This window comes from Tribolium castaneum, chromosome 2, assembly GCF_031307605.1.
Source record: "Tribolium castaneum strain GA2 chromosome 2, icTriCast1.1, whole genome shotgun sequence".
NCBI lineage: Eukaryota > Metazoa > Arthropoda > Insecta > Coleoptera > Tenebrionidae > Tribolium > Tribolium castaneum.
In genome coordinates this window covers 4,810,239-4,829,753 of record NC_087395.1, presented here as the reverse complement: position 1 = coordinate 4,829,753, position 19,515 = coordinate 4,810,239, and the positions used below count along the sequence as shown (strand labels likewise).

General features: G+C 28.7%; 1 protein-coding gene across 2 annotated transcripts in view; it reads right to left on the bottom strand.

Annotated features, from left to right (window-relative positions):
• The window catches only part of LOC659033 (uncharacterized protein), a 78,344-nt gene that overhangs the window by 3,977 nt on the left and 54,852 nt on the right, over nt 1-19,515 (bottom strand). For both annotated transcript variants that reach the window (XM_015983068.2, XM_015983069.2), the window contains exons 2-6: nt 18,479-18,608; nt 6,886-7,388; nt 2,594-2,730; nt 2,355-2,507; nt 1,480-1,660 (exon numbers count right to left, since the gene is read on the bottom strand). In XM_015983068.2, coding sequence (XP_015838554.1) covers nt 1,480-1,660; nt 2,355-2,507; nt 2,594-2,730; nt 6,886-7,388; nt 18,479-18,550 — 1,046 coding nt within the window. In that variant the 5' untranslated portion in view covers nt 18,551-18,608. The remainder of the gene's footprint in view (nt 1-1,479; nt 1,661-2,354; nt 2,508-2,593; nt 2,731-6,885; nt 7,389-18,478; nt 18,609-19,515) is intronic.

The following is a 19,515-nucleotide window of genomic DNA, read 5'->3' as shown; positions in this document are numbered from 1 at the left end:
TCCTGTAAAATGCCACCAAGAATACAAATTCCTATACGAACCCAATAATAAATTTTGAAAAATTAGATAGTAATCTCTAGTTTATTCACCCTTTTAAAAAATCACAACATTTTGGGTAGTTAGCGATTAAGATAGATACAGTAGAATCATAGTCAATGTGAATTTTTTCTATCTAGTGATGTGTGACTTTAGTATATTTGGAAGCGTACATTAGGCGCAAGCTTCGTAAAGTTGTGTGAAACACCCTGTATAGGACCTGAGAAGAAGAACAAATTGATGAAAATTTATTTAGATGTAGGACCACCGTCTATGTTGCACAGCCATTAATTTTTATTAAAGCTTTAACGTAATATTGTAAAATAATAATCAAATAACACGTTATGTTCATTCCAAAAAAATCAATTTAAATAAAAATATAAATAAACATTAAATAAAAAAATTGTTAATTATTCACGTTTTATTTAAATTTAATCACCAAATGTTATGGAAGCAAGATTTATCAAATAAAAAATATAATTTGTCCCGTCATTTCATGCTTTGAATATTGCAATTTTGTTTCGAGAATCAGTTTTTATTTTAATGTATTTTTTCTATGACAAAAATTCTTTTCATTACTAGCACAAAAACTAATTTAATTGGATCTAAATAATACTGATTTAAAATATTTAAAAAAAAATAGAAATGAAGTAATTAAACTGTGACTTTTTTCGTGTTTTTTTCCATTTTCATTTCAAGAAAATTATTGGAAAAAGCTACTTTGAAAATAATAAGGCAGGAGAGCCTTTGTATCCCTCATAATTAAAAAGGAAGTAATTAAAATAAATAATAAAAAAAGTCTATTTCAGTGCGGTCTGGTATTAGCTATTCACGAAGCTTGCCACATTTGTCCGCTTCAATATTGACTTTTGAATACGAGTAATTATTTGGTGATCAATGCATACACGGAAAAATTTGAGGGCTTGTCCGATTTCAACTAAATTAGACACAAAACCGTAAAAGTTCGGTTAAAAAATGCTTTCAAACTATTTAAACCATTTAACGTTGCAGCGGCGTAATATTTTATTTAAAACTTTAATATTTAATTGTTCGTTTGTTTTTTACAACGATTTATTGTTTTCTCTTCTAACACATACTGTCGAATGTGTAGCTTACTGACAACCATATCTGTAAATTTTGTTTTTTTATTAATTTATCGAATGAATTAATTAATCTGAACATCTGTTCTCAAAATATTTATGAAACAAATTTTTTATTTTTTATTTTTTACTTTTACGACGTTTTCACTTCTTTTTATACGTTGTAAGACAAAACAATCGAACAAACTCAAAAAGGAAGTTAATTTTCTTTCCATTGTCAAAAAATAGAAAGAATTTAATTTGAGCTGCAATGTTTTTAAATTACTTGGCTTAAAATATCATTTAATTAAATCAAAATAAAACGAATTTTTCTATGTAAAGTGCTCATAAAGTTCATACTTACAAATTTTTTTGTAGATTAAGAAAGGTGATCGAATCTCCGAAGCCAATAAAGGCATCTTCTGCAATATAACTGATATTGTTTGATCGGAGGTCCAAATGACGGAGCCTGTGGAGACGTTTTAGGGCTTCAGTGGGAATAGTGTGAATGTTGTTGTCTCCTAATCGCAAATATTGAAGATTTTCTGAAATAATAAAGAAATATTAAGAATAAAAAACATAAAGCAGTACTTCTTTACATTTTTTAGACAATAAAACGTAAATAAAAAATATATATTGAAGTAAAATAAAGTATTAAACTCCTAAATAATCCAAAAATACATAGCGTTAATTAAACTTCACTTTAAACCCTACAGCACCTACTGAGTCTGCGCAGTATATTATAAGTGTTTGAAAAGTTTAACTGCGCAACTCATTACAGTTCTCAAGGGCTCAAAACTAGCTCTAGAATTCTGCTTCGAACAAACGTCTTATTTCCTGATTCATTTATTATTCATAAATCGATAAAACGTTTTTCGTACACGTTGTAACAGCCTGTATAATTTAAAAGTGTTAATAAAGTAAAAAATAACTAATTAAAAATAATAAATTAAGCTTTTGTAGCTGGTGGATTAAAGTATAAAACCTGAAAAAATGGGGTGCAAAGTTCGTTTTGCATTTTAATGTTGTTATATCGTGAGTGACCCGAGCAGATAACGTCAGTTTGTGTGAAAAAAGGTGTTAGCAAAATATTGCTCGGTCACAAGTTGTTGTAGTTGTTCTCGAGAAAGTTCAATAATAATGTAATACAAAGATAAATCAATGTCTCTAACAGTATTCTACAATCGTTTTATCCCATCAAAAGAATTACTTTTGTATTATCAAAGATAAAAATCTTACCTTCAAGTCCGGCAAAAGCTTCAGGATCGATCGTGTCAATATTGTTCCCATCAAGTTCCAAAGAATTCAAAACTGTGAGATGCGAGAAAACTCTCGATGGAACTTGCCTAAGCTTATTGTGGGCCAATCCTAACGAATCAAGATTTTTCAGACCTGCAAAGAATATCAAACTTAGATTACGACACAAACTTTCAGACTGAATTCCTGAAAACTTACGAAAACATTGAAAGATTACAAACCTTCAAAATCGCCTTCTTTAATTTCCGTCAGGCGATTTTCTTGCATCTCCAGCTTTTTCAGCGTGTCGAGAATTGAGAGGGCTTTTTGCGGAACTTCCGTTAAGCTGTTGCCACCCAAATTCAACCTTTTTAACTTCCTGAAAGAAAAAACCTCTTGTATGTCGCGTATTACTGCGGTTTTTAAAACACCATCACATAATCTTTTGACTCCAGAATTTTTATAATTGTGGTGTGTATGGCAAGTTCATATTGTTTTACTATTAATGTGTTTGAAACGACCGCAAGTAAAATTAGTTACTGTGTTTGGTTTGTGATTCTTTAATTTTGTCAGTTCTAAGAATATTTTGCGATCTTCTAAACCCGTTTGAATTTATTCGAAGACATGGTGAATTCGAAGACCAAGTAAAGAAATGTTAGACGATATTATTCAAAATATTCTGATATTGTGAGAAAAAATCTATACATTCAAATTAGCCAACATTGTTTTAAAATGCAGAAAATACAAAACAATTTTAAAGAAGAATTTAGAAAGAAAAATTAGAAACTAATTTTAAGTTGGATTTATAAAATAGTCTAAAGAACAGTTCAGATCTACATAAAAGAAAATAATCAAGAAAAAACTTTAGAAACAATCTAAAGAAGAATACAGAATCAATGTTAAAGAATAACGTAGAAAAGTTCTAAACAAAACTAAAAAAAAATTTAAATTATACACAGCTAAATCTAAAAAAGAATTTGGTGACTGTAGAAAAAATTTATTAGTGTTTATAAAATAATTTCGAATAGAGTCTAAAAAATAACTGAAAAGAAGCATCTGGAAAAAAATTATTTACAAAAGTATCTAACGATTTATGAAATAATCTAGAAGAAACTAAATCTAGAAGAAACTGAACAAGACAGTACAGACACAATGCTACAAATTAATCCGGAAATCTTTTAAACAAAACTACCGAAGAACTTGAACCGAGAATTTGAACAATTTAAAAATTTTCAAAAAAGTGTTTATAAAAATTTTAAAAATAAAGTAAATATTGATTTATATTATAACCTAATCTAAAGAAATAAAATAATTAGATTTTAGAAGATTTTTAGATTTAGAAACGTTTCTCAGAGACGATTGAAATGAATCTTAAGAAAAATGTACTATGTTAAATCTAGAAAACTTTAAAACAAAATAATAGAAGAATTCTTATAGAAAAGACGCAGAGTGGAGTATTTAGAAAAAATGTAGAAGACATGTCTCTAAAAGAATTTTGAGAAGCATTCAGATAATAATTGCAAAAAAAATCTAGAGAAAATATAAACTAGAAAAAGTCAATATTTCAAATCTACCATACGGCTTAGAAAAAAACCAGAGAAGAATCTTTAGAGAAAATCTAGAAAAGAGTACGCAAATCTTAAAAAATCTATAAAAACACTTTGAAGAGACGTAGAATAGAATCTAACAGAAAATTTAGACTGTAAAAAAGTACTCATAGAAAAATTGTCTACAATATATTTTTGAGTTTAAAAAATAATTGAAAAGCATCTGGAGAAGAAATTTAATAAAAGTACAGAAAAAATGCCAAAACAATAATCTACAAGGGTTTCTAAAGAAAACTATTGAAGAATTTTAAAGTGGAATTTAACAGAGAATATGGAAAGTGTAGAAAAAACATAGAAGAAAAAATGAAAAAAGAGTTTTAACTAGAGAGGAAGCATATAAGAAATTTAGAAGATTCTAGAGTTGGATTTATAAAACAATCTAAAGGAAACTCTTGATTTCAGATTTAGAGAAGAGTACAGAAACAAGGCTAGAAAAAAAGCTAAAAAATCTAAACCAACCTATTGAAGAATTTTGAAAAGACGCAGAGGGAAATCTAAAAATTTGGAGAATGTACAAGTGTTTATAAAAGACAGTCTACAAAATAATTTTTAACAAAAAATTAGAGAAGCATTTACTTCTATTCAATAAACAGAAGTGTACATTGTACATCGTTACAATAATAAAAAAATTAAGAAAATTAAAAGAGAATGAAAAAATACAAAAAAAAAATAAAACGGTAACATTCTAAACAAAAAATTAAAAAAAGTACTACCTAAAAAAGAATTTTTATAGAAAAAATATAAAAAAAACAAATAAATAATAGCTATTTATTTAACAAGTTTGAGTGTAAATCGGACGCTTTATTTCACGCCTTGATTGTTAAATCACAAGTGAAAACGAGTGGTTTATCGTTCACGAGGTGAAATAAATGATCTAATTCACACAAAAACGAGTTGAATACAATATTTTATTGTTTGAATTAGATTCAACAAGGTTTAAAATTACTTTAAATTTGTTAAAAGCATTCTGATGTTTCGTACTGAGAAATGTTAAACAGATGTCAAAACTTACACAAGAAAAAATCCGTAAATTTTGACAGTGTAGAAAAATAAAATACATTTAATTAAAATTTAAAAACTGCAAAAATTCACTGGAGAAGAATTTAGAATGAAGGATTTATAAGTTATCAAGAAACAAGGGCTTCAGAAAAAAATTCTAGAGAAAAGGTAAAAACTGTAAGTGTAAGAGTTCTTCAAGAAACTAGACAATAATTTTGAAAAAGCATAGAAGAGAAAATTTAGCGAATGTTTATCTATTTATTATTTACATTGTTATTTGTGATTAGTGTTTACTGAGATTATTTAATTAATGTATAAGTTTGTTTGCCCTTAGTTTTAATTGAGGAGAAGCTAAACACAACAGCTAGTCTAAGAATCTAGAAAAACCTAGTGAACGCCAATTAAATTTGATTTGTATTTGATATAAAATGCTTATATTTTGTGTTGTTTTCTTGTTGTTTTTTGTTAATGTTGTTTTTTATTTAAGTGCATTTTTGGTGAATAAAATTCTGTATTCTGTTGATTTATTTAAAACCATGTTTTTATTGTTTGTACTTGTACTTTTGAAAATCTTCAAAACGTTAGGAATCATTTGATCTTTGACGTAGGTTGCTCATTTTCATTGTACGATGTTATTTTGCGTTAATTTTTGTATTCATATTTAATATGTTTTTTTGTCCTGTAGATATAGTGCATATCATTGTTTGTGGTAATAGGATTTATTGCCTACTTTATTTGTTTGTAGTTTGCATTATTCACATTTTATTTTTAATTCTTTTTACAAAAGGTGTTCTTTAGTTTTATTGTACCCTTCCAAATAAAATCTCCACACATGTATATTTTTTTAATTGTATTTTATTTTATACAGTGTAGAATTTTTAACTGGAATAAAGTTTATAACTTGGATATAGGCAATTTTTGTAAAAATTCCAGAAACAGGTCACATTTTGCCTTTCCTTGACCATCATTTGGTGGATATGGTTTTTGTTTATCCGCTGTCAAATCAGCCACCTCCAACTTTTTTTTCAAATATAACTGTATATCGTGTGACACTTCATGTAAAAGAGCACTACGAAAGCAGTACAACGCACTATTTGTGTTCTACATATTGTCAACGCCAAAGTGATAAAAAAATTAACGCAGTGTGGAATTATTGACTAAAATAAAATTTGTAACTTGGATATAAGCATTTTTTGTAAAAAATCCTGAAGTAGGTCGATTTTTGAATTTGGTGCACACGGTGTTTGTTTATCTGTTTTCAAAAATGCTCAGCCACCTATAACTTTTTTTTAAATGTGAAAGAACACTTTGCAAGGAATATAACGCACTCTTTATTTTCTGAATATTTTCAAAGCCTACGCGATAAAAAAATGAAAACCAATTTTTCTAAGTTAAAATTAGCCAAATCACACTGAAAATGTTGCAAGATGTTTGAAATTCATGCTACTATTGTTATGTTATTTCCCAGGAGAGGAACGGTGCCCATTTTGAACAATTATTGCATTAAATAATGTTTAGCTCATATAATTGGTTTTTATTTTTTATCACGTTTTTTTTGAAAAAATTTAAAAAACCAATAGTGCGTTGTAATGCTTGCGAAAAAAGCTTTCATACGAGGTGTCACTTGACATACCGTTTCATTTGAAAAAAAAAAGGTTAGAGGTGGCTGTGCATTTCTGACAAGAGAAAAACAAAAACCATATGCACCAAATAGTAGGGAAGAAAAAATAAAAATTGACCTGTTTCGGAAACTTTTACCAAAATTGCCTAAATCAAAGTTACGAATTTTATTCCAGTTGAAATTTTTCGCTGTATAGTATTTTCTATCTAACTTTAGCAATAGCGGAAGCCAATACATAAGGCAATACATTTTACAGATAAAATAAATCCAGTGCATTTACTAAACATTCATACGACTTCCCACTTACTTTTCTAGTCCGACGAAAGCTCCGTCTTCGATGGTGGTGATCTTGTTTTCATACAGAGTGAGTATTTCGAGAGTGTCTAGTCCCTGAAAAGCCTTTGAATGCACGACACTGATTTTGTTGTGGTTCATGTTCAAGATAAGGAGCTGGTGCAGGCTCGCAAAGGCCGAAGATGGAACGGCCGTTAGGCTATTTTGGGACACATCGAGTTGGGTCAGCATTTTGCCAATCGAACTCAAAGACATCTCTTCCATAGTTGATAAACTGCTATTGTGGATAGTCAAGTGATGGATATCCAAACCGAGGAATATGTAACCGGTCAACTTGCGCAAGTTGTTGTGTCGAAGCTTCAAATAGAATATTACAAATTCTCTTCCTTTTAACTTATCCATGGCACTAGTTATGTGTTGCTGGTCGGTGAACTCGCAGAGGATGTCTAATCCGTTTTTCTTTAACGTACACGAGCATGGTGAGATCTCCGAACGCGCTGGACACTGCTGCTGCACCTGCAAAAACACAACGTGTTAGCTTTGAGCTAGCTTAGGCACCGTCTATTGATTTAAAAAACGACAAAGGGCTTGAAATGCTTTCGAGGTACAAAAACGAGAGCACATAAAAGTGGAGGAAAATAGATTAAGACACGGCACAGGTGGCTCATAAACGTCGCTCTTAATCAGGTCCATCCTAAGATATTTGGCGTCTTTGGGCTAATAAAAACAATACATGATGGCTTCCAAGCAAAATTGTTTGTCCTAATTTTAATAAAGGAAGTGGCAGTTCCAATTTTAACCAATTAAAAAAAATTAATTAATTAAATGACAGCAAACAAATCGCCTTAGGATTTAAAAAAATAACCACAAAACAGGAGCAAATTTGGTATCGCTAACAGTTTTTGATAATTTGGAGAGTAAAAAACAGCAATAAAACAAACATTGCTAAATGGACGGCATTTAGAGACAGAATCAAAAATGCCACAATTTTGAATTAATGCTACAAGAAAATAAAGACTAAAAATACAGGATGTATTGGAAACCATCAAATACCACAACTTTTCTATATAGCATTTTGCAAAATTCTTGTTTATTATTTTCACTGTTTTTTCCTATCTTTTGTGCAAACGGGCCGGTTTAATAATTAGTTTATTAACTTATTAGTATGTAATAATTAGCTTGTATTCATATCAACAATTTTTATTGTTGTTTAAACATGTTTAAGTTGTTCGTTTCTAACACAACGAAAATAGTTCGGCTCTTTCATTTTTGTACCCATGGGCGGGTACACGTTTCAGTACGTTATCTTTTTCCAAATTTTAAGTAAATTTGCGAAGTTTTTATTAAAAAATTAAAAATAGAAAAGATATTTGTTGAGCTCTGTTACCTATTAAAATTAAGACATGTATTTTTGATACATGCTGTATAATAATCTCGATAATAATACATTAACTTCCAAGTTCATTTTGTACTTAATATATTATATTTAAGGTGACTTTTTTAAAATGAGCCACTTTAAATATCTCAGAAAATTAAAAGAAAATTATGGTATATTTTTATTGACAATTAAACACTTTTTAGTGCAGTTTTAAAAATCATGACATCTAATTCTTATAAAATACAAACAATCTTGTGGTATCCTCACGTAAAAAGTATTTTCATTAGGAATTTAGCTGTGACTTTTTTAAATTTCAATATTTTTTTATAAAGTCACATATGGTCTTTTACTGATGATAAAGTGAAATACACAAAACCAATTCGGATAGAAATATAGATCTTTAGTTACTTTAAACTTTTCAAGTTTTTCAATTTGTAAATAACTCTTAGAACTAGTATTATTATATTTTTAGAAAACTTGTTAGAAGTTAGAATTGGATTAGCGTACTTTTAATAAAAAATAATCAAAACTTAAAAAACTAAATACAGCTAAATTCCTGATCAAATTACCTTTCATTTGAGGTATCACAAAAGCGGTTATGTTTTTTTAGAATTGTGAGAGGGTAGTTAGTGTTACAAATTTTCAATTTTTTCTGAGATATTTAAGTTAACTGGGTGACTCTAAATAATTATATAATAGGAAAGCGAAAACACAAACTTACAGTTAGAAAGCTGTCTTTATGCAACGAGCGCTTGCGAGTTGAATCCCCAGACACCCGAGCACTATAAGCCCTTTTGTATGAGTGTTAATCAAAATTTTTTTGTTGAAACATTTTAATGTAAAATCCGTTGTTATGGGCAGCGTGTTCTAAAATAGTGAGAACACGTTGCTACGGGAAACGTGTTTTAAAACAGTGTTTATAATGTAGGATTCAGGTATTAAAAAAAGGCTTGAAATGTTACCAAACAAAAATAATAATAAAAATAATAATACATTGTACGAATAAATAATAACCAACCGCAAAATATTTAAATCATTCTGAATCTGATAATTACCTATTAGCAGTTTCAAAACTATAAAAACGCTAACATCGCATTTTCTCTTAAAATTATCTGTTATAAATTATTCACGCACTTCAAATAAGTAATAGGCGATGTAATTTATAGTTTCAATGAGAGATCTAATCATTTATAACCATTTTACAATTTTATCAATCATATTTAAGAAAATAATTTGTAAAATACGATGTTACTTTTTATTTTAGTATAACTTTAAAAAAGACACAACATTGTTGTAGTTTTGATAACTCAATCTGTATTCGAGTCATTATAAATAAACGTGAAATACCAACCTAAAATACGAAAAACTTTAAATTTAAAGCAAAAAAAAATATAAAATCATACACTACCAAGTTAGAATCCTCACAAATTCAATTGAAAAATTTAAAATATCAATCAATTGTGATACTAAAAAGTTTGAAAAACCCTAATGAAAATAATTCAGAGTACCTGAAAAACCGGAAAACGCTAAAAATAAATAAAAAACCTAAATCTAAAGAAACATGATTACTAATAACTCGAAAATTCGTAATTAACTGAACCTAGTAAGAAGTTAAAAGTTCAACATTAAGTAAACCTAACAAAACAAATTCAACAAAAATAAAAAAGTTCAAAAATAAAAGTTCAAAAACGAAATGAAAATTACATTTTTACATTTTAAATGTTCTGATGTGTGGTATTTTTGATTGTTGTCATTATAGATATAAGTTTCTAGTTTGTGTGATTTTGGAGGCTATATTTTCAGTATTCAATGCTTTTAATTTTATGTACAGGGTGCATCAAAAATACGTGTGTTAATTTTAACTGGTAACAGAGCTCAATAAATGAAACTTTCCTTAAATTTTGACAAAGATAACATACTTATTGAAACGTGTACTCGCCTATGGGTACAAAAACAAGAGTACCAAACTATTTTCATTGTGATAGAAAAGGACAATTTGAACAATTTAAAACTACATCAAAAATTGTTGCTCGTTTACACAAAAGAAGGGAGTAACGCAGTGAAAATAATAGGTAAATTTTGCAAAATGTTATAGAGAAAAGTTGTACCTGATGAGGATGCTGATGAGTTTTATTACGTGGTAAAATTAACACACGCATTTCTGATGCAGCTGGTATTTTAGTTTAATTATTCGACTCGCATATTAATGAATTTCTTTCGGTCTTAAAAAAATAGAACAAAATGTAAAGTTCAATGCAACTTGAGGTCATTTTTAAAATGATAAGAAAATTTAATTAATTAATCCGCAAACAAACCTGAAATATGTGGAGTAGAATTAATTTACAAAATTTGAAAAAACAAGTAAAATTTCACAAAACTTCAATTAATTACATACCTACCTATTACTTAAATTTTCAAGTTTTACGGCTTCGGACTAACTATTCTTCTTTTTATTTGTTTTAAGTATTTAAAGTATATTTCAATTAAAACATTTTCCTAAGATAATTTTAACTAACTACAACAATGTAATTTCATTTTCTGCAAATGATCTAAAATTTAACGTATGCGACAAACCAAAAATACCTACCCAAAATTTTGATCAAATAAAAAAATCAACATAATCAAATTGAAAACCCAATTGAATCGAATCAAATAACTCCATAGTTATTTGATTAGAAATTACTTTAAAATTCTGAAGAAATCAAATAACACTAAACTAAAAAAATTTGAAAAAGCATCATAGCTACTAACAATTTGTAGGTATCAGATTTCTAACTAAATCTTAATAAAGAGTTAAATATTCAAAACTGAATAAAAAGAACCTCAAAAAAAATGAAAACCTTAAAAAACCAGCAGAGATCAAGCTGAAATTTTTATATTTTATATTTTTCATTTATCGTCGCAGTTAGACACAGTTAAGGTTTGATTAGAAATATTGTAATTAAAGTTTTACTTTTCTAGTATTTTATCATTTTGAAGTGAATGGATTTCCTAGTTGATTTTCCAGTTTTTTTTCATTTCTAAAAAAGTGGAAATATTTAGTCAATTAATGTGCAAATAAATCGGACAATAGTATTAAAAACTCAGAAATATTTAATTAATCTTCTATGCTCCCTAATTAATATCCACGGTATTTATCAACTCAGTAGTGGTTTTTGGAACATTCTGTATATTGCACTGCATTCTAAGATGAATTTTGAAACATTTCCTGAATAAGCCTCACGCAGTGTTCATAACTAATATTTTAAAATTCAGCAAGGGAATTTTTCAGCGCAGTTCTGTTCTTTGTGTGAGGTCATATACATTATTGCTATCATCTTTAAAAAGTGCCACCAAGGGTGCTTTCTATTTTATTAGATAACGTTACGTCAGAGAAATTCTATGCTTTACAAACAACGCAGTTGGATTGTATTATATAAAATTTATATTTATAATAAGAAGCTAGAGGACCTAGACTAAACCCTAACTTAATTCAAGAATAAAATGCAAATAGAAGGATTACTATTCAACGATATTTACCACCTTGTTTGCAAAGCCGTGCAATCACTTAATGTATTTACATTTCGCGTCTAAACGAAATTGAATTTCTGTTAAACTGAACTCAAATTCGCAATGTTGACACAGCTTTTTTAGCCTCGGAAACTAATTTAAACAAGTGAAAAATGAAAAGTTGACAGGGCTTTGTGCCATAAATCCCCCATTTGCATTTTATTACAGAAATATCAAATTTATCGCTTTTCAGCATTAAATAACAAGTTCTAAATGAGGGAACAAAATTATCCTTAGTTTAATAATTACAACCGCAAAGTTTTGTGGTATTTTAATTTCAGAATTCTGTATTATTAAAGCAATTAAAGACTTTGGCAAGTTTTTGCGCACTGGAGACGTAAAACTTGAAATTCTGTGCACATAGTTGGATAAAAATAAACGTCCAACTGCGTTTGAATTTTTTATAAGAATACTTCTGGGAAATGATCATCATTTTAAGCTCGTTGTGAATTTATGCAATCTATACAGAGTGTCTGTAAACAATTTTATAAAGGAGATGGTAATTGAAACACATCAGATTCAATCATTAATCAAAATGCTTCCACTAGAATCAATTAATAAGACGGCGGAAATTCAAATTCAGTAATTTGACGAGTATTGATCAGGTGATTTCCGGTTGAAAGGAGAACTAACTAGCACAGACTGCAGCCCTAGTAATTGCTTTGCAAAACGTCCTAACGAGGGAGTTTCATTACCCCACATTTCTATCAAATATTCACATACAGGGTGTCCCTCTGAGTTGTAAAAGTCCATTATTGACTCACAAATTATTGAAAAAAATATATTTTTTACAAAAGCCGTAACACTCTGCATTAGATAAATTTATTTTTAAATATACAACGTGTTTCAGAAATGAGCTATAATACAAAGGTTTTTTTAATATGACATTCGAAATTTTCGTATTTTGTAGCTTTTAATACTGATGATTTTGATTTAAACTTATATTGTCGATTATGCATAGTTTTGAAATACTTTAATATTTTTGACGAAAACACACTTTTTAAAAATTTATTATACGAAAACTAAGAATTCTACAAAAGTAGCACTTTCAACACTTCAAAAAATTAAGTTTAAGCTTAAATCTGTACTAACTGTTTAGCGCATTGCAATTAGGATCGTAAAAAATTTAGAAGTTTGTTTAAGTTAAAAGATGAATAATTAGAAAAAGTTTAATGAAACACTCAAGTGTTTTTGCTTCTGAAAGATTATTAAAGTGACTATCTAAAAATATAAACTTTTAAATGCCTAAAGTTAATAATAACTAAAAAGATATCTGACTGACGATTGATTGAATGATTGTAAAACGAAATTTTATTTCCGTTTCAGTTTTTCTTGGTCTTATCGGCTTGCAAGTCAATAATTCTATTTTTTTTTGAATAAAACATTTAGGAGTTGTCTTAGTAATGTGGTGGTTTCTAGTTTAAAACAGAAATAACAACAAATCCACGCTTTTTAAGCAAAAATTTACATTGTCACGTATGACAGAACACGCATGATATTAGATTGTCGTATTAGTAAGTAGTTTTTTTGTGGTATCTTACTTGGAATTTAGGTGTGTTATTGATTTATAATTTAATACCTTTTGATACATTATCGATGTTCCGTAACGAAAATATAATTAATTGTGTTTTGTCTTCATTAGGCATAGTCTATTTATTATTTTTTTTATAATAAGACAATACAGAGTGTCCGTTTTTCAAGCTCCACCATGGGGATCTCAGTTAATATAAGAGATGCGAGATCAATTAAATTGGAGCAAAGTTGCGCATTTTTATGGTGAACAGTTATCTAAAAGATAATTTAATGTGATGGTTGCGAAAACCAAAAGAAATAAACGTTTTTAACTAGGACGACCTTCAGGCACCTTCCTACAAGGCATCTGTCAAAGTATTTTCCAAGGCGTTCCTAATGTCAGAGTTACAACACTCAACTTTGGTTTTTCTTATGAAAGGCATATTCATTTTATGTATTTTTTAAAAGCGTTTTTATTCCTGATTACAACAATGTATCACATGATGTGATCAAATCTTACATGCAGATCAAAATAAAAAAAAAACATTTTTGCGAAGAGTGCTTTGAAAAAAACAGAACAATATTATTTTTAAACAAACTAGATTTTAGAGGTTTAATTGAATTTGGTTCTGGAAGGTTCACATTTCCTCCAAGCTTACTTATTTAAAAACCAAACAACATGATAAGCTAGAATTTTATTATTTGCAAAACAAAACAAGACAAAGTTATAAAAATTTTGCTCGCATGTTTATTAGAACTGTCAAAATTTTGTTTGTTAAACAACATTTTTGACGTTTTTATAAAGCACTCTTTGTAAATACGCTTTTTTCTTAATTTTAATTAGCATGTAAGATACGACCATATCATGTGATACATCAAACATCAATGTAATCACTTAATCAGAAACAAAAAGACTTCTCAAAAATACAAGTACCTATCAAATATGGCGTCCATAAAAAAAAGCTAAAGTTGAGTGTTGTAACTTTGAAATCAAAGAACGCCTTGAAAAAGGTAATGATAGATTTACATTTATTGTTAAAAAATACCTAAAAAATGTTGTACTTAAAAACGTCTTATTTTTGGCGTTAAAATAAAAACGAAAATTACAAAATTTTAATTTTTCTCAGTAATTCAAAAACTAAAAATGACTCATCACATTTTCTTTGAGATAATCGTTCAGCATAAAAATGCGCAACTTTGCCCTAATATAACCAACCTCGTATTACTTATATATAGTGGAGCTTTAAATAACAATTTCTTTATTGAACAGTTTTATTTGTTACTTTTCAATATTGAAATTAAATAAACAATTACTAATATCTGAAAAATTAATACTTGGCAAGTTAATCACGTGTTCAGACGTAGAAATAGTATATCTGTCACTTATATATAGACTCGTGATAATTTCGACACTTCTCAAGAGCTTTATAATGGCATTTTGAATCACGTGTGATATATTTTATCTTATCTTATCTTATTTTATCTTATATCATCCCACATGTCGCAGCTGCTTAGCGAAATCAGACATTTCATGAAATTTCTAGACTTTTCATGAAGTGTCATAGACATTTCGTGATATAGCTGATTTCGCCAAGTGGCTGCGACATACACATTATACCATTCTACTCACAAGTGAGTAAATCTTACTGTTTTATCTCTTTTGTGAGTGAAATTTGATTTTTCTAACCAAAAACAATAGTATAAGGTACCTAGAAAACTGCACTGTAAGATAATAGTATATTATACCTATTAAAAAAGTGACAGAAATGCATAATTATATGTGAGTGAAAATTTTGAATTTTACGATCACTCACTACTATGACTCTCTGAAATACCTATTTGCACATCAATCAATAATTCACTCTGTAGTATTTTGATTTTGAGGTTAATTATTCTTTCTATACTTATCAGTTACCGTTATCACCGCAAAATTTTTGTAGATCCTAATAATACAACTTTTTATTAATGAAGACATTGGTTTTTGTGTCTTCCAGCATTTTAAAACGATAATTTAATTTATAAATTTAATGTTCAAAGTATAAATTCCAATAGTACTGACTTGCGCATTATAATACGCCTAAATAATGCAGTTTCGTTTCAGTCGTATTGTAAATGAACCATACGTATTTTACAATAAGACGAAAACTGGTTAGGCATTTTATAATACGCCTAAAATTTTCAGTCGCATTTTAAAAACCCTACATTTATTTATTCATTTACTATTTGCCCAGTTGTTTATAATATGACTAGGCTTTTTATAATACGCCTAATTTTACTAGTAACCTACGATATACATACTATTACCAATTTGCACTCCATAGTTTTCAAAACGCTGCGAATACAGCTACAGATCCAAGAAAAATGTAACAAAATGCGTTGTAGAGAATAAAATTTCTTACAAAAAAATCCGCGAAAACACATCCCTATCTTTAACTATTTAGGTCCCAAAGTCGTTCAAAGACCCTCAAGCGACGGATTTGCTTTATTTTGCCGGTGGTCAAGTATTAGAAAGTTAATTTATACTTACAGATAGAAATTTGGTGTCCGCGACTTTTTTGTAGAAAATTTAATTCTCTACAATCTTATTCATTACACTTTTATGTATCTTCAACCGTATTCGCATAAATCCAAATTGATAATTCCAAGCGATAATTTTTTGCGCACCGTCGCATATTTATCAAAACACTGGAAAATACGGTTGAAGATACAAACAATTGTAAGCATCAATATTTGTAACATATAATTTAGGAAGCTGTTTTTCTTTGATTATTGACCACATGGTTTTACATGTATTATTTAAATTTGGAAACAAAACGGTCATTGACTCATTGGCATATTTTTTACTTTATTGGGATCAGATCTGTACCGAGATTTATTTATAAGTGTTAAAAATTGATTTCGAAATATTGCTGTTATTCTTCAAGTTTTAACTATATTAGTCCTTTTTTCCTTTAGCTCACAAGAGAACCAAATTGTTTTGGTATAGTTTTTTATCGTCAATTAGGAGCTACCTTATACAGAGTGATTCAAAAGGGTCGGACAGTCTCTCGGGTGGTGATAAAAGACATCAAACCAAATTAAACTGTCCTATAACAAAAAATTGTTTGACCCTTTTTTACAAGATATACTTAATATCCTTAAATCTTTAAAATATACTTAAATTTAAGTTTTTGGTGTTTCAAATAATATTTTTTTGACTTTTGTTTGAGGAAATGACAGCTCTTGCAGCATTAAACAGGTACGTTTTAAAAAAAATCACTTATGATGTACAAGATATTAAAAAAACTTGTAAATTCGACAAAAAATTAAATTCGAAATCATAGGAGACAAAGAGCAACCAATGCTAAGAAAAGCAATATAAAAAATATTTATTACATTAAAAATTGAAAACAATATAAGTGTCAGTTTTACTCATTTGATATGTAACTTTTACATACTGATATAGTTCGATTTGCAAAATTGACATAAGGGCGATGAACTCTTCTTTCTTTGAAATCCACAGAATCTGATAAAATCTTGAATAATCCGTGGATAAAAGTATGTTATCAGGTTATCACCGCCTTAGATGTCTTAAAATCTTGGTACTTTTCGTAGCGGAAAACAACTCTACCAAGCAAATCCAAATTTTAGTTTTTACACTGTGGTAAATGACGAATAATGGGCCTAAGAGTAATTATTAAAATTATTGTTAGCTGAATATTTAACTTTTCGACTCTTAAAACAACAGTAAATGATCTTCTTAATATTTCAAATAAATTATCTTTCGAGTAAACAGAGGAGAGACAAGAGAAGATAAGAGAATTTAAGTTTTATTTTTTTATCTTCTTGATTGCAGTATACTAAAAAATACGTACTTTAAGCTTGAACTTTTTTCTTTAAAGTGGTTAAAGTCCTACATTTCTAAAATTCTTAGGTTTTATAGAAATAATTGTAAAGAAAGCTTGAAATATATAGGGTGTTCTAGTTTTTATCGTAGCTAATTTCGAAAACACACTGTAACTTGAAAATAATTTGAGGTAAGGTGAACCAAAAAATCTAAATCTAACATTGGCAAATGCAAATATTATATTTTTGACCAAACTAATTTGCTATGCAAAAGCAAAAAAAAATGGCTGACATTTTCTACCGCTTATTCCCATGTTTCATAAAGTATTTTTTATTTTTTTAATTGGATTTTTAAATAAAGGCATAATTGTTCTAATTTATCAAAAATAAAATGAAAGTAGTTTGTAGTGAACAATCTTACTGCCCTTTACTTGTTTTATACCAAAGTCATCACCTTTTGTAGATTAATTTTTCACTCACTGTACTAGCAGGATTATTACAGATGCCCTTAATATACCACATACAAAAATTATTTGAGAATTTGCAGAACAAGCAATTAGTTTTGATGCTACTGATTATAATAGATAAACAAATTTTTAAAAAACTGTTTATTTGATTAAATTAAATTAATTCAAATTGCGCTTTAATTTTGCAACTTTAAATGTGATTTAAAACTTTAACATTTACCTGCCGTAAGAGAGCACAAAACTTAATTAAAAAAATAAAACAAAAGAAATACATTCTTACTGATTAAAATATGCATCTTTTTCGCCCGATTGCGTTATAAGCATTGAAATTAATTCAGATCTAGATTCTAAAGCTTTTGTAAAAAAAATATTTATTTTCTAACATGTAGATATCGTTGGAACATCCTGTATAATGCAATCATGATATAACGCTTCGGATAAACACCTCCCGAAATGGATGGACGTGACCAAACTGCCGAAAGAAGGAAACGCATTTATTGTCTTCCCAAAATTGAATTTTTCATAGTTTTTTGTTGTGAATTTCCACACGCAGGGTGTTGTCTGCAACTCAAATAAAACATGGCGCTCAATTAACGTCAGGCAATTTCTCTATGTAATTGGGGCATAGTCACGAAATAAAAGTTAATTAGTGCTTAAAGCAGTGGAAAAATTACATTAAATGCAAAGCTTGCGAGGACATTTGGACGAGTTATTAGTGAGCTTATTCACATCATTGAGATTCGAAAAACACGAATGTTATTTAGATATGCATTTGGGTCAGATGGAGTTTCCATAATTAAAGGGAATATTGATTCGTGAGTGCTCGAGTTATACAAATACGAGTGATTATTTTGATTTGAATGATGATTACTTACCTCGCATATGGCCAGAGCGCACAGTCCAGCCAACACAATCCAAGTCCATCTGACCACCCGCACTCTGGCCATGCTATCTACAACCCTCGCCCGTGGCGACTATGCCATCACCACTGGCTTCTCATGCAATCTGGAACAAAGGATCCGAATTAGAACAAACCAGTTTCGAAAAAAAATACAATTAATTCTGTATCTTCCGATTGTAGAACTAGTCAAGTCAAATAAGTTTTCAAAACAAAATTTTGAATTCAGAACTTGAATGTGAAAATTAACTAAGGAAAATAGTCCTTTAAAGCATATAAAATTTTACAAACTCCATATGGATTTTTTGGTAAATGTTATTGAAATTAACAGAGTTAGTGCGGTTACAAACAATTTAATAATACGAGTATATAAAACATCAAAAAAATTCCTGTTGACCTGGGCGTATTTTAAAAAATACGTTTTTGTGTAAATTTTTTAAAACTAAAATTAGATAAATTTTGTGTTTAGATCTTCCTTCTAGATAACGGGTGGAGGGAGAAACTTACAGAGAGAGCGAGCATAAGCGAAAAACCGTGGTCAGCATAAATAAACTCCTTTTCAATGTGCGCGCGCACTAGAAATTTCGAACCAGTGGTGTAGTCAATAATTTATTTTAATTTTGATTAAAAAATCCGTTTAAGATCTTTTAATTCTCCTTTCACAAAAATATTTAATACATGCGTTGAAAGTAACATTTTTCTTAATTTTTTAAAGGCATCAGCTATAACACCCAATGTGCAACGATGTCAATAGTATAGGCCCATTTCTATACCACACATACTGTCAAAACTTTTTGAAAAATTATTGCAGCGACAAATCTACTTTTCTCTCAACAACTTGGTTTTCGCAAAAGTATGTCAACTTCAGATGGAGTTATATCTTTAGTACAAAATATAATTCTATGCTTTCAAAAGAAGTTTATTTTTAAATTTTAGTAAAGCGTTTGAATGTGTACTATGCCGAACACTAAATTTTAGACACTTCTTTCATTTTTGTTGTTAGAAGTTATGGAG